Source organism: Lynx rufus, unplaced genomic scaffold (assembly GCF_022079265.1).
Source record: "Lynx rufus isolate CCGP_SWC_20201006 ecotype Redwood Valley unplaced genomic scaffold, mLynRuf1.p SCAF_6, whole genome shotgun sequence".
NCBI classification, from domain to species: Eukaryota; Metazoa; Chordata; class Mammalia; order Carnivora; family Felidae; genus Lynx; species Lynx rufus.
The window spans coordinates 79,848,692-79,862,253 of record NW_025814878.1 but is presented as its reverse complement, the minus strand read 5'-3'; the positions used below and the strand labels follow the sequence as shown (position 1 = coordinate 79,862,253).

The window sequence follows — 13,562 nt, the reverse complement described above, 5'->3', positions numbered from 1 at the left end:
GAGATCCGCAAAATCCCGACTTTGCAGTTTCCAAAACCTTGGGACTAACAGACCAAGAGTCACAGGTGCAGAGCAAGTGCTCTCCTCTTCCATCTCTGCCCCAGGGTAAGCCCTACATTCATTATAATGCATTTGCCTTGTGGTTAAAACTCTCCCCCACCCCAGTGAGAAAGACTGCCATGATGGTCTGGTACAAACCTTGCAGGGTCAAAAACTCCCCGTACCCACCTGTAGTATGAGTCCCACAAATGATTGAAAGCAGCCTCCATGAGAGACCACCCCAGTGTACATCTCGGCTCCTCCCAGCCCAGGAAGACCCAACAAATAAAATTCTAAGGGCAGTTGTATCCCGAGGAACCTGCCTGCTGTCTCTTAGAGAGTGTACTGTTGCTTTAATAAAACTGTTGCTTTCACTTTAGACATCAATCTCTAATTCTTTATTGCTAATATTAGTGCCAGGAGTCAAGACAAAACACTTTTCACGTTGACAACCTCAATGCACATTAGCCTTGGAACTTCTCTTTTCAAAAGATAGATAACTTTTTTTTTTTAAGTTTTATTTATTTTGAGAGAGAGAGCATGAGCAGGGGAGGGGCAGAGAGAGGGAGAGAGAATTCCAAGCAGGCTCTGCAGAGCCTGAAGCAGGGCTAGAACTCATGAACCATGAGATCATGACTTGAGCCAAAATCAGGAGTCAGACACTTAATTGACTGAGCCACCCAGGCGCCCCTAGATAACTTTAAATACAGACAAATATAATGAAGGCTTTCTACTCTATTAAAATTTGTCACTAATGTTAAGCTTACCTATTAAAGAGAATGTATGTGAGAAAGAATGTATGTGATTTTTGACACTTTCCTAATTTCACAGAGCATGGTAATATCTCTTTTCTAAATTTAAAATTTTAGTTAAGAGATAATCAGACCATTAAAATAAAGTGTTTTCAGGGAGTCTGGGTGGCTCAGTCAGTTAAATGTCTAACTCTTGTTTTCGGCTCAGGCCATGATTTCATGGTTCTTTTGATTGAGCCCTGTGGGCTTTGAGTTGTTAGTGGGAATTCTTTCTCTCTCTCTGCCCCTAACACACTCGTGTGCACATGCTCACTCTCTCTGAAAATAAGTAAACATAAAAATAAAATAAATAAAATAAAACAAAATAAAATAAAGGGTTTTTTACTGTCTGAAAAAAGCGGGGCACCTGTCTGGCTCAGTCAGTAGAACATGTGACTCTTGATCTTGGGGGTCATGACTTCAAGCCCCTTGTTGGGGAAAGAATTCACTTAAAAAAAAAAATCAATGTTATCCACCACGTTCCCAGACTAAAGAAGAAAAACCACGAGATCATACCAGTTGATGCAGAAAAAGCATTTGATAAAATTCAACACCCATTCAAGACTTAAACAAAACAAACCCAAACACTCCAGTAGGTGGAGAAGAGAACTGCCTTAACCTGAGTGATATTTGATTTACAATAAAATGTATACATTTGGCCTCCATCCCCTTTTTGGTCCAGAGAGCTCCTAAAACCCTTAAAATTTCCTAAGTGAGGAGAGTGATAAGGGTGCCTTTTGTCATGTTAATGAGGTGACTTTTGGATCCCATCACTGCTTAAGTTTAGAGGGTGTGTAGAGGGTTGAAACATTCAGTCCCACCCCACTGACCTCTGGGGGAAAGGAGAGGGGCTGGAAGTTGAATCAATTACCCATGGCCAGGGACTTAATCAATCATGTCTTTGTAAAGTAGCCTCCTTAAAAAAACAAAAAGACAGGGTTTGGAGAGCTTCCAAGAGTGTAAACATGTGGAGATTCAGGGAGGAGGCATGGAAACTCTGTATCATTTCCCCATACCTTGCCCTATGAATCTGTTCATCTGGCTGTTGCTAATTATATGTTTTATAATAAGCCTGTAATCTACTAAATATTTTCCTGAATTCCTGAGCTGCTCTAGCAAATATATTGAATGAGCCTGGGGAGAGCGCAATAGAAACCTCCAATTTATAGCTAGTTGGTCAGAAGGCAGGGTTCAACTGGCATGGGGGAGGGGAAGCAGTCTTGTGTAGTAGACTGAGACCTTAACCTGCGGGATCTGATGCTATCTTTAGGCCGATAGTGTCAGAATTTAGTTTAATGGGTGCCTGGGTGGCTCAGTTGGGGCTCTGTGCTGATACCTGGAAGCCTGCTTTTGGATACTCTGTCTCCTTCTCTCTCTGCCCCTCCCCTACTCATGCTCGTGCTCTCTCTCTCAAAATTAAACATTAAAATAAAAAATAATCAATAGCCAAAGTGTGAAAAGAGCCCAAATGTCCATCAACAGATGAATGGATATAGAAGATGTGGTATGTATACACATTGGAGTATTACTCGGCAATCAAAAAGAAAGAAATCCTGCCATTTGCAACAATGTGGATGGAACTAGAGTGTATTATGCTAAGTGAAATTAGAGAAAGACAAATATCATATGACTTCACTCATATGTGGAATTTAAGATACAAAACATGAACATAAGGGAAGGGAAGCAAAAATAATATAAAAAAGGGGAAGGGGGACAAAACATAAGAGAATCTTAAATGCAGAGAACAAACAGGTTCATAGAAGGGGCTATGGGTGGGGGGATGAGCTAAATGGGTAAGGGGCACTAAGGAAGAAACTTGCTGTTATACAAAGGGGATGAATCACTGGAATCTACTCCTGAAATCATTATTGCACTATATGTTAATGAACTTGGATGTAAATTAAAAAATAAATAAATGAATTAAAATAAAATAAAATAAAATAAAATAAAATAAAATAAAATAAGAATTTAGTTTAACTGTAGGACACCCGGCTGGGGTTGCAGAAGTGCTTGGTGTGGGAAAGCCTACACACCTTTCATAACCAGAAGTGGCAGAAGTGAAATAGTTGTAGTAGAGTACTGAGAGGACAGGAGACACACAGGAGGAGTTTTTCCTAAGCAAGTTGATGAAAAGCATCTACAAAAACCTCCATCTAACATCATATTTAAATGGTGAAAGACTGAATGTGTCCCCTCTAAGTCAGTTCAAGGCAAGAGAGGGGCAGGAGAGAGGAATTATAAAGGAGCAAGAGAAAACTTGGGGATTTTGGAGATGTTCGTTATCTTGATAATGGTGATGGTTTCACTGGTATATACAAATATGTCAAAACTCGGGGCGCCTGGGTGGCGCAGTCGGTTAAGCGTCTGACTTCAGCCAGGTCACGATCTCGCGGTCCGGGAGTTTGAGCCCCGCGTCGGGCTCTGGGCTGATGGCTCAGAGCCTGGAGCCTGTTTCCGATTCTGTGTCTCCCTCTCTCTCTGCCCCTCGCCCGTTCATGCTCTGTCTCTCTCTGTCCCAAAAATAAATAAACGTTGAAAAAAAATTTTTAAAAAAAACAAATATGTCAAAACTCATCAAAATGTACACTTTTAGCATGCCATTTATTCTGTGTCATACTTGTTAAAATTTCTCAAAAACAAAACAAACCACAATTGGATACTCCTATATATTTATTAAAAAGCTAACCTTTTTAAAATAACTTTTCAGGGGCACCTGGGTGGCAGTCATAATCTCATAGTTCATGAGCTTGAGCCCCACATCAGGCTCTGTGCTTTAAGTGTGGAGCCTGTTTGGGATTTTCTGTCCCCCCTCCCCTCTCTTTCAAAAAAATAAATACAGTTTAAAAAACAAAATAATAATTTTCATACCAAATCCTGGCAAGAAACATTAATGATTTATAATAGTAAATTGAGGACTAACTCAGATATAAATAATAGCCGATATTCCTCTCTATACAAAATACCAATACCAAATAACAAATTTTCCCACCAAAGCCCGTAATAAGATGTTAAAATAGGACTCCCAATCTTTGTAGTTTTGTCTGAGGCCCCAAAGCTGAGAAAAACATATATCAAGTACTCTCACATTCAACAAGAGGAAATTATAACACCTATAGAGGGCTTGTAAAGCAGACTGCTTGGCAAAAATCCAATTCCACCAACATTAGCCCATCACCCAATTCCAGGCTATATATAAAGAAGGCTAAGATTTAAATGAGTTCTTTAAAGACTTGTGTCCACACCATGGGAGAAATCTAGGGATCTTTCCCCAACCCCTTCCCAAGCCAAGAGAGGGGTCTTCAGGAGAACCGCCAAGAAATTTTCTGTGTCCTCTATACTTGATGGAACACAGAGACTGGTGGGTGGGTGAGTTTCAGATCTGCAAAAGTCTAAAGGCAAAGGGCCAACCAATTGTCCAGATGGCAAAACATGGAGAGAGGACTAGTGTAAAATGGAAAGGTGTTTCCTTGCCAGTGGGGCAAAAGTGCCTATGTCCTGTGGACCTAGAGAAAAAAGCCACCTTGAGTCATCTTGAAAATGCTGCTCAAGGGGCGCCTGGGTGGCTCAGTCGGTTAAGCGTCCGACTTCGGCTCAGGTCACGATCTCGAGGTATGTGAGTTCGAGCCCCGCGTCGGGCTCTGTGCTGACTGCTCAGAGCCTGGAGCCTGTTTCAGATTCTGTGTCTCCCTCTCTCTCTGACCTTCCCCCGTTCATGCTCTGTCTCTCTCTGTCTCAAAAATAAATAAATGTTAAAAAAAAATTAAAAAAAAAAAAAAGAAAGCAAAGACTTTAAAAAAAAAAAAAAAGAAAAAAAAAAAAAAAGAAAATGCTGCTCAACAGAACTCCATGGAACTCCATTCCAGACTCTATACAATCCTCTGGTGGGTTCCTCAGAGATCCCTCCAGCGAGGGCCCTTTGACTACAGGATCCCATCAAGGGTGAATCCTCCTCTGACTGGCTATTTGACTCCTTAGTTTTGGCTCACAGCAAATCAAACCCTTGGAATTTCCTGAGGCAGAGCCATCGAGGTGTCTTTTTCTATGTTAATGAGGTGACTTTTGGACCAGGATAACCAACCACTGATCAGAGGGTTGAAACTTTCAATCCAGCCCTTAGACCTCCAGGGGATAGGGGGCGGGAAACTGAATTGATCACCAATGGCCAACGACTTAATCAATCATGTCTGTGTAATGAAGCCTCCATTAAAAATCCAAAAGGAGAGGGTCCGGAGAGCTTCTAAGTTAGGGAATAGGTGGAGATTTGGAAAGAGTGGTACATTTGGAAAAGCATGGACGCTCCTTGCCCTTTGCCCATCTCTTTCATCCAGCTGTTCTGTGTTATCCTTTCATAATAAACTGTCAGTCTAGTGAGTAAATTGGCTCCCAGAGTTCTGTGAGCCACCCTAACAAACCCAAGGTGGGGTGAGGGTCATGGAAACCTCTAATTTATAGCCATTTGTTCAGAAGTACAGGTAATAAGCTGGACTTGCACCTGGTGTCTGAAGCCCAAGGAAGGGGGCGTTGGAAGCTCCAATATGTAGCCCATTGTTCAGAAACACAGGTAATAACCCAGGTTCATGACTGGCATCTGAAGTGGTGGTGATGGAGGGAGGCAGTCTTGTGGGACTGAACCCTTAACTTGTGGAATCTGATGCTATTTCTGGGTGGGTAGTGTCTCCCCTCTCTTTGTCCCTCCCCTGCTCGCTCGCGCTCTCTCTCTCTCAAAAACAAATACACATTTAAAAATTAAAGAAACAAAAACAAAACAAAAAAAATGGGGCACCTGGGTGGCTCAGTCGGTTAAACATCCGACTTCAGCTCAGGTCATAATCTCACAGTTCATGGGTTCAAGCCCCACATTGGGCTCTGTGCTGACAGCTCAGAGCCTGGAGCCTGCTTCAAATTGTGTCTCCTTGTCTCTCTGTCCCTCTCCCTCTCACTTTCTCTCTCTCAAAAATAAACAAAAATAAAAATTTAAAAAAAAAAAAAGAGAGGAATTGTCTATCTGTTCTCCCTTTTAGTTCCTTTCTTCATACCCAAAGCCCTGATTCATTCCACCCTAGTTTCTTTGCCTTACCTGTCCCTCATTAAAGTCCCACACCTGTGGCAGAAGTTCATGCTAGCAGTCCTTGAAGGTTGGACATTTTATTTTTATTTTTCAACAATATAGCTGAACACTATTTAATTTGGCAGCTTAATAAAATTAAATCTTAGACATCCCCTGTGCAACAACAATAACCATGCTTTCTGCTAAAGTTAGAAAAACAGGGGCACCTAGGTGGCTCAGTCAGTTAAGTGTCTGACTCTTGATTTTGGCTCAGGTCATGATCTTACAGTTCGTGAGTTCGAGCCCCATCGGGCTCTGTACTGACAGTGCAGAGCCTTCTTGGGATTCTCTCTCTGCCCCTCCTCTGCTTGTGCTGGCACTCTCTCCCTCTCTCCTCTCTCAAACTTTAAACTTTTTTTTTAATGAAAAAGAAATAAAAACAAACCGCATGAAATTAGGTCCAGATTTTGATGGCTGAAGTCAGGTTAGGATAACCTAGTGTTTCCAGAACTGCTATTGCAGAGATTACAACATGGACCTGGTACAGCCATCTCTCTTTGAACAAAATCTAATTCCCAAATTCTACATGCCAAACAGATAAACCTCTTCTTCCTCATTAGTTAACCATACAATTTAATGTTTCAGATTTAGTTCCTGTAAATCACGTTCCAGATGCTTGCTTTCTGAAAATATTCCCTGAAATCCTGAAAATGCTCCCTGGCCACATCTTCATTTTTGTTTTCTCCCTAGAGCAAGGTTCCTGAGCAGGTGGCAAAGCAGACACTCAACAAAAGTTTCCAGATTAAACAAACTGATGGGAGCAGGGGGGAGGCAAGGCAGAGGGATTAGAGAGGAATCAGGATGTAAACTGAGATCCTAGCTGGAGGGGAGACAGAAACTGAACTTGAGTGGTTCTGAGGAACCAGAGCTTCTTCAACAGCTCACCATCAGTTTAAACCCCTGGATGACTTCTCCTGCTCTTAGCATGGTCTGCAAGGCCTTGGGCTGACCTGCTTCCTCCCTTCCCAGCCTTAACACCGTCTGCTCTGCTTTACTTCAATCCCAGCCACTCGGCCCAAGCGTTGGTTCCCAAGGTCTCTACTGGGTGGCGCATTTGCTCCAGTCCCTTACGCCTGGCCAGGCTCACTGCCAGGCTCACAGACTGACTTACTTGGGGAAACTTCCCTAACCGCCCCCCCCCACCACCACCCAGGTCAGTCCCAAGCACCCTGAAGCTCCTCCAAACACTTGATGGCCAGACAGCCCCACTCCCAGCGATGCCCTGGGTCCTGGGAGTCCTGGCTGCACCTCCTGGGGAGCCCACAGTGAGAGGGAGTGGAGATCTGTTTGGGCACTCCTGTGGGTCTCAACCAGGAATGCCTACACCTGCTAGGAATCTCCCCCTTCCCCCACTCCATGCAAGGAGTAAAATTGTTTCTTGTAATCTTCAAAACTTATATACATATTTAAATGTGAATATATGAATCATGAGGAGGGGGTGTGACTGATGAGCCTTGGTTTTCCTAATCTGTAAAATTACAGTATTGAGAGAATTAGGTGAGTCACTAAATGCAAGATCTTGATGGAGTTCCTGGCAGGCAAGAAGGCCTTAATCAGCACTGGCTATTGTTAACCACTTTTGGGCCAAAGGATTTCACTAGATTGGATTTTGTTCCTGTTCATCAATTCTGTTTTGTAAGCAATCCAGGCTTTCCTTGGCTAAATCCTAGATTTTCCTCCTCTCCAAATCTCATCAGTGCCAAAGTCTGACCTTCCCTAGGGCAGACCCCTCATCTCCATTACAATGAAAGTTGTTTTGCCTTTCATAATCATGCACTTATCCTTGGAAAACTGGTCAAAAGCTTAAAACTCAAGGGGGAAAAAAAAAAGGTAGCCACCCCCAAAACAACCTTTTTTTTTTTTTTTTAATCTTCAGGTTATTCCAAAACCTTTCTTATGAATTTTCTCAAAGTTTTGTGTATGTGTGTGTGTGTGTGTTTTTTTTTTTTTTAATTTATTTTTTTTGGGACAGAGAGAAACAGAGCATGAACGGGGGAGGGGCAGAGAGAGAGGGAGACACAGCTTCGGAAACAGGCTCCAGGCTCCGAGCCGTCAGCCCAGAGCCCGACGCGGGGCTCGAACTCACGGACCGCGAGATCGTGACCTGGCTGAAGTCGGACGCTTAACCGACTGCGCCACCCAGGCGCCCCTGTGTGTGTGTTTTTAAGGGCTAAAACATCTTCATTCCAGGGTGTGCATGGAATCTATGGCATATTCTTAAATTTCCAGATTTTGCTACTTTGACCCAGATTAACCTAAAGATGTTTTCTACCCTTGGAAGCACTGCCCTCGGGACGAAATTTGTAGATTTTAAGTGCAAGGACAGTTTTTGTTGTCGTCGTTGTTGTTTTTAATGTTTATTTATTTTGAGAGAGGAGAGAATCCCAAGCAGGCCCCTGGAGGTCAGTGCAGAATCCCACAAGGGGCTGTATCTCACAAACCAGGAGATCATGCCCAGAGCTGAAATCAAGAGTCCGATGCTTAACCGACTGATCCACCCAGATGCCACATAAGGGCAAGGACAGTTTTGTGTGTTTCATTTGCATTGCAGAATTTGGATTCCCAACTCTCCAGTTTACATTTCCACACACATTCATTGCAAACTGATTGTTTGAAGGGTGCACTAGCCAAGGACAATTTGAGGGAACCACAACTGTTGGTCTGTAGAGCAGACTCAAGCAAGAAGTACAGAACTCAGAAAGACTATGCATTTTAACAGATCAGCAAAAGAAGAGTATGCCAACCATCTCTGGATGAACTTGTAGAGAAACAGGCAATATTACTGCTGGGGGTGAAATTACCTTAACCCCTGTGGAAGGCGATTTGGTAATATCTATCAAAATTATATATACTTTTTCTTCTCTGGACCAGCAATTTTCCCTAGAATGTAGCCTACAGACTACTTGCAAACTGGCAAAACAATGACTTTCAAATATTCACCACACCTATGTAAAAGCCAAAGGTTGGGAACAACCCAAAAATCCTTTGGTAGAGAACTAATTAAATGGAATAATGCCCAGCTATAAGGAAGGAGGAAAATAATCTACATTTATAATTGTAATTGTATTAAAAAAAAAAAACAACTCTGGGAGAGTGCATAGACAGCTTTTTATTTTGGGAGAGTAGAAATAGGTAGATAAATGGATAATAATTTTTATAATCCTATAAATGATAGGAAGGTGACTTTTCTATCATTTTGGGATTCTGATCCATGAGTGTGGTACCTATTAAAAATTTGCAAGTAAGTGTTAAATATTACTGTTACTTAAGAAAATGCTGTTTATTCCAATATAACTACAACCAGTACTCTCCCCTTAGTCCATAGTTCTCATTACATTGCAACCATTGACAGGTTTTCAAAAATATCCTGCCCAATGCTGTTCCGTTAAAATGTGCCCAAAGCCATAGAGAACCACCATGAGGTGACCACGATTCACCAACAATCTCTTCCCTGGAAACTAAGATGGCACCCGCCAACAGCCCACCTCATCCCAAACGAGCCCCTCCCCAGTCTATGGAGTCTTGGGCCCTGGTATTGCCTCTGGTCCTGGCAACCAATGATTCTGCCATGACAGGCCATGAGATCTCCTTGCCTGCAAGGAACAAATGTGCAAGACAGACCAACCTTTGTAAATAATCAAGCCCTCTTACTGCATGGAGCTAAGCCAGCTTCCCCTCCTGACATTCCAAATAGGAGGAAATTCATTTATATGTGTCTAGTTCTTCAAAATCAGAGGTACAGTTGTTTTAACAATCATTTCTTGTGGGTGTGGGAAATATGAGACTGATTTCCCCCCCAAAATCTTGGGCAGGAGCTGCTTTCTGACCAGAGTATTGGTACAATTCTCAAGGCTTGTAAGGAAGGGTGTCAAAATGCCAATTGAGGTACATGCCTGGTCTCCTGCTCTACTCGCCAAAGGAACTTCAACGGTGTGCCAAAATGCATCTTTGTTTTCCCAGTTACCCAAAAGCTGTATGGTGTGCTAAAGACCCCAAAAAACAGGACAAGCATTCCACACTTTCAGGAGACAGAAAAACAAGGCCCTTTACAAAGGATTTCCATGGCTTCTCCCATTGAGTCTTCAATAATGAGAACCTTAAAGGATTGGGCTGGAGGCCGGAAGGGAGCAATCTAGTTCCAGCGGCAGTGGATGAAGAGCAGCCTTCCTCCTACATTCAAGAAGTATTTATTGAATGCCCATTGTAAGGGACATTGTTCTAAGACTTGACATAGTCTTAGGACATAGTCTTGGCTTATTTAATCCTCACTACAACACATTGAGATAGTTATTATCCTCATATTACAAACAGGACACTGAAGCACAAAGGCTGACATGCGCGTGGCTCCAAACCTAATAGGTAGCTGATAATTTTTCAAACCCAAGCAGTCTAGCTTGTATCAGCGTCTTCTGAAATAACCCTTAAACATTCTATCCTACATATTGCCTGTTTAAAAAAAAAAAAAATCCCTGTCTTGCTGGTGTTTACACTATAGTGGAAGAGAGGAGGAAAATGAGCAGCTAACACTGTCAGTAAGGTTTACAAATGCAATGAAGAAAAGTAAAGTAGGTTAAGTAGAGACTGTGAAGGAGTGGACCTCTCTAGAGATGAACATGGACCTGAGAGAAGGGATCAGAACAATTTGAAAATGTGAGAAATGTTCCAGGCTCAAGAGAGAAGATAAAAGCCCTGAAGGGGTACCAAAATGGTTTGCTTGAGAGGCAGCAACAGGATAATAAACTAGATTACACAGGGCCTTACAGGTCAGGCTAAATAAATGTCTCTCAAAAATAAATGTTAAAAAATAATAATAATAATTAAGAGTGGCTGAAGAACAGATCGTGAGATAACTAAAAAAACCACTGAAACCTGTTTGAGTCTCTTCCAGGAGTCCCGGCAAGGGAAGATGGGAGTGGAGACGGCAGGGCTGGAGAAAATGCAGGTGCAGGAGGGGCTTCAATTTGGGTTATTTTTTTGAAGGCAAAGATGATTGGGCTTGCTCCTGGATTTCATGTGAGGTGTCAACGATGGCTCTTAGTTTTTGGCCAGAACCACTGGGCTAAAATGGTGGTGCCATTCATTTAGTGATAGTGAAGGGGGTGGGGAGCAGTTACCTGACGGACATGCCACCTTGGCCTCTTGCAGAAAACATCTAATTGATAGTTTTCTCTCCCGTTATTGGTCAATCTCCCGAAGAAATAGTCAACACTTCTTACTATGTGATGCCAGTTATAAGTACCATACATATATAAACAGCTAAACCTCACAACTTCATATGGAGTCAGATGCTATTATCTCCAAATTAGAGACTGAGGTGGTTGAACAACCTAAGGTCATAGGGCCAGAAAGCTCCCTAAGTGGGATTCATTCTGATCTGTGAACTACCAAGCTAATCTCTAGTAGGGAAAAGTGTAGTCCCCAGTCTGACTGTCCCTCCACCATCAGGATTGAGTCCCACCTATTGTAAACCTTTCATCTACCCCCTCCCCCATTTCACTTACCCTTTGGGGGGCCAAGTGTGGTAATTTTGTATAAGTGTGGTAGAGAATCCCAGAGACCCTTTCAAGAGGTCTGTATGGTTTTCCCTTTTCATATTCCTATCTATAAGGCTAAATTTTCTTCAAATTCCAACCGAAATAACATTCTGCAGCAGACTAAATGCAGAGAACTCAGCTAGTGGTCTTCTATTTGGTTTACATGTATATAAAAGTAGTACATTGAAAAGGTACTGGCACTTCTATATTTGTTTGAGAATATTTGCTTTTCATTTTATACATGTTATGTTCACCTATTATAGTTATGTTTAAAAAGAATCCAGGTCAGTTCCAGACAATATCACATTTCCCCTAAGACTGACTGAGTTTTGGTCAAAGCTGCATCTCAGAACCCAACTCCTAGACCCTCCCTTTTTTTTTTTTTTTTTACCCCAAGTGTGCTCTTGGACATTTCTAGCTGTGAAAGTTTTAATTAAGGGTTAAACTCAAGGGCCACCTTGGCTGTGATGTTATCTCCAATATCTTCAATGAAACATCAAGGAGCTATTTATTCAAAATTTTATTCTTTAATTAGCGAACTTGGGAGGACAGGGGCAGGTGGCAATGGTAGCTACATTAGGACTCCGAGGCAAAGCCAGAGACCACAAACAGTTGGTTTTTCCTTGCCAAGATGGAGCAGACTTTAAACCAGGCCAGATCATTCCAGCTCTGACCACAGTCTACTCTCAATCCTGCATCCAGGTGCGTTGGTTGCTAACTGGCTTCACTTCATCCAAGGACCTAGATGCAGGGCCTTCATGGCATCCTCCAGCTTGAGCATCCCTGCACCAGAAAGCAACAGATGTTCATGAGGAGAGAGGGTAAAAGCCTGGGCAGTTCTCAGCCTCTTTAAAGGTTCATTTCTGGGACTTCCCAGCCCAGCGGTCTGCACCTGGAATTCTTGGGAGTCCTCAGAATGTGGGGTCGCTGAGCCCATTCCAATATCCCCCAAGAAGCTAGGGGGAGTGTTGGAGGGAAGGGAAGAATGGGGGTCAGGTCTCAGGTAATCTTCCCCTATGAGGCCAGTCCCAGGCAGCCTCTCTTCGTAGTCTTAATCCAGGGTCTCTAGGACCAAGAGACGGCATTACTGGGGACCGCCCGGGTGGTGCCTAATGTGCGGGTGGTGGTTGCCAGCGGAAGAGAGGGAGAGTTGAGAAGGGCTACAGAAGAGGGAGTAAAACTACCCAGGCTTCCCCAAACCTCTCACCTCGTTCCTGTCGCTGGCGGTGCCACTCGGCCATGGACTGGAGCATCCATTTGGCCCTAAGCTTGTACAAGTAAGAGCCATAAACCACGACCTCGGCGAGTCCCGAGGATTCCAGAACCTTTAACTCAAGCATGACTTTGCTGACTCGCTCGATGTACGGGATTCGAGATCCACCTACGCCTGTTTGGGAAAGGAGATGAGCGCTCAGGACCACGGAGACCGAGACGCCTGGGTCAGGGCTGGGCTCACTCACCAAACATAGCTTCCAAGAGTTGTGTCTGGACCTGAAACACCTCAGGATCTTTCAAGTCGTCGGGAATTTTCACCCACGGTGGAATATCTTTTCGTTTCGGCAGCGTCCCCATCTGCACTGGTTTCAAAACCAATTACACTCCAACCCAAGCTAGGCCTAACACAGTCAGCCAGGGCCACGGCGCGGGCTGGAAGTTGAGCACCTGGACAGGCCCCGCCTATAACAAGCCCCGCCCCCTGCCTGGTGCCCTAGTCGGCCACTCACAACGCTCCGCCGGCCCGCCTGCGCTTAGGTCGTGCGCGTGACCACCTCCGTCACCTTACTCTCTCCCCAGCACCGGTGGGCCCAGCTGCCTCAGAGGGTATAAGGGTTTCTGCCGACTCGTTGCTTCCGCACCAGGATCTCTTGGCCTGGGGAGTGTGTGGGGGAGAGGGCGATGGCAGCTCTTCCCCTGGGAACAAGCGGTTGGGCCTGAACCCCCAAAAGTCGAAAACTGAGGTTTGAGGGTGCGAGAACCACAGGGGAGCTGCCAAATCAAGTTCTTGCCTCCCACGTTCCAAAGGAGGGTTCCATTTCCCCTGGACCTAACGGGGCCCAACCCTGAGTCTTCACTGAGACCCCTACAACTCAT

The 13,562-nt window shown here is 43.8% G+C and overlaps 1 protein-coding gene across 1 annotated transcript; it reads right to left on the bottom strand.

Moving 5' to 3' along the window:
- Nucleotides 1–12,195: 12,195 nt before the first annotated feature.
- On the bottom strand, nucleotides 12,196–13,043 carry DPPA5 (developmental pluripotency associated 5). Its single transcript, XM_047101668.1, has 3 exons — nucleotides 12,932–13,043; nucleotides 12,679–12,858; nucleotides 12,196–12,254 (listed from the first exon to the last, which is right to left on the bottom strand). Exons 1-3 carry the CDS (start codon nucleotides 13,041–13,043, stop codon nucleotides 12,196–12,198), a joined length of 351 nt encoding a protein of 116 aa, XP_046957624.1.
- Between the last annotated feature and the right edge of the window lie 519 nt (nucleotides 13,044–13,562).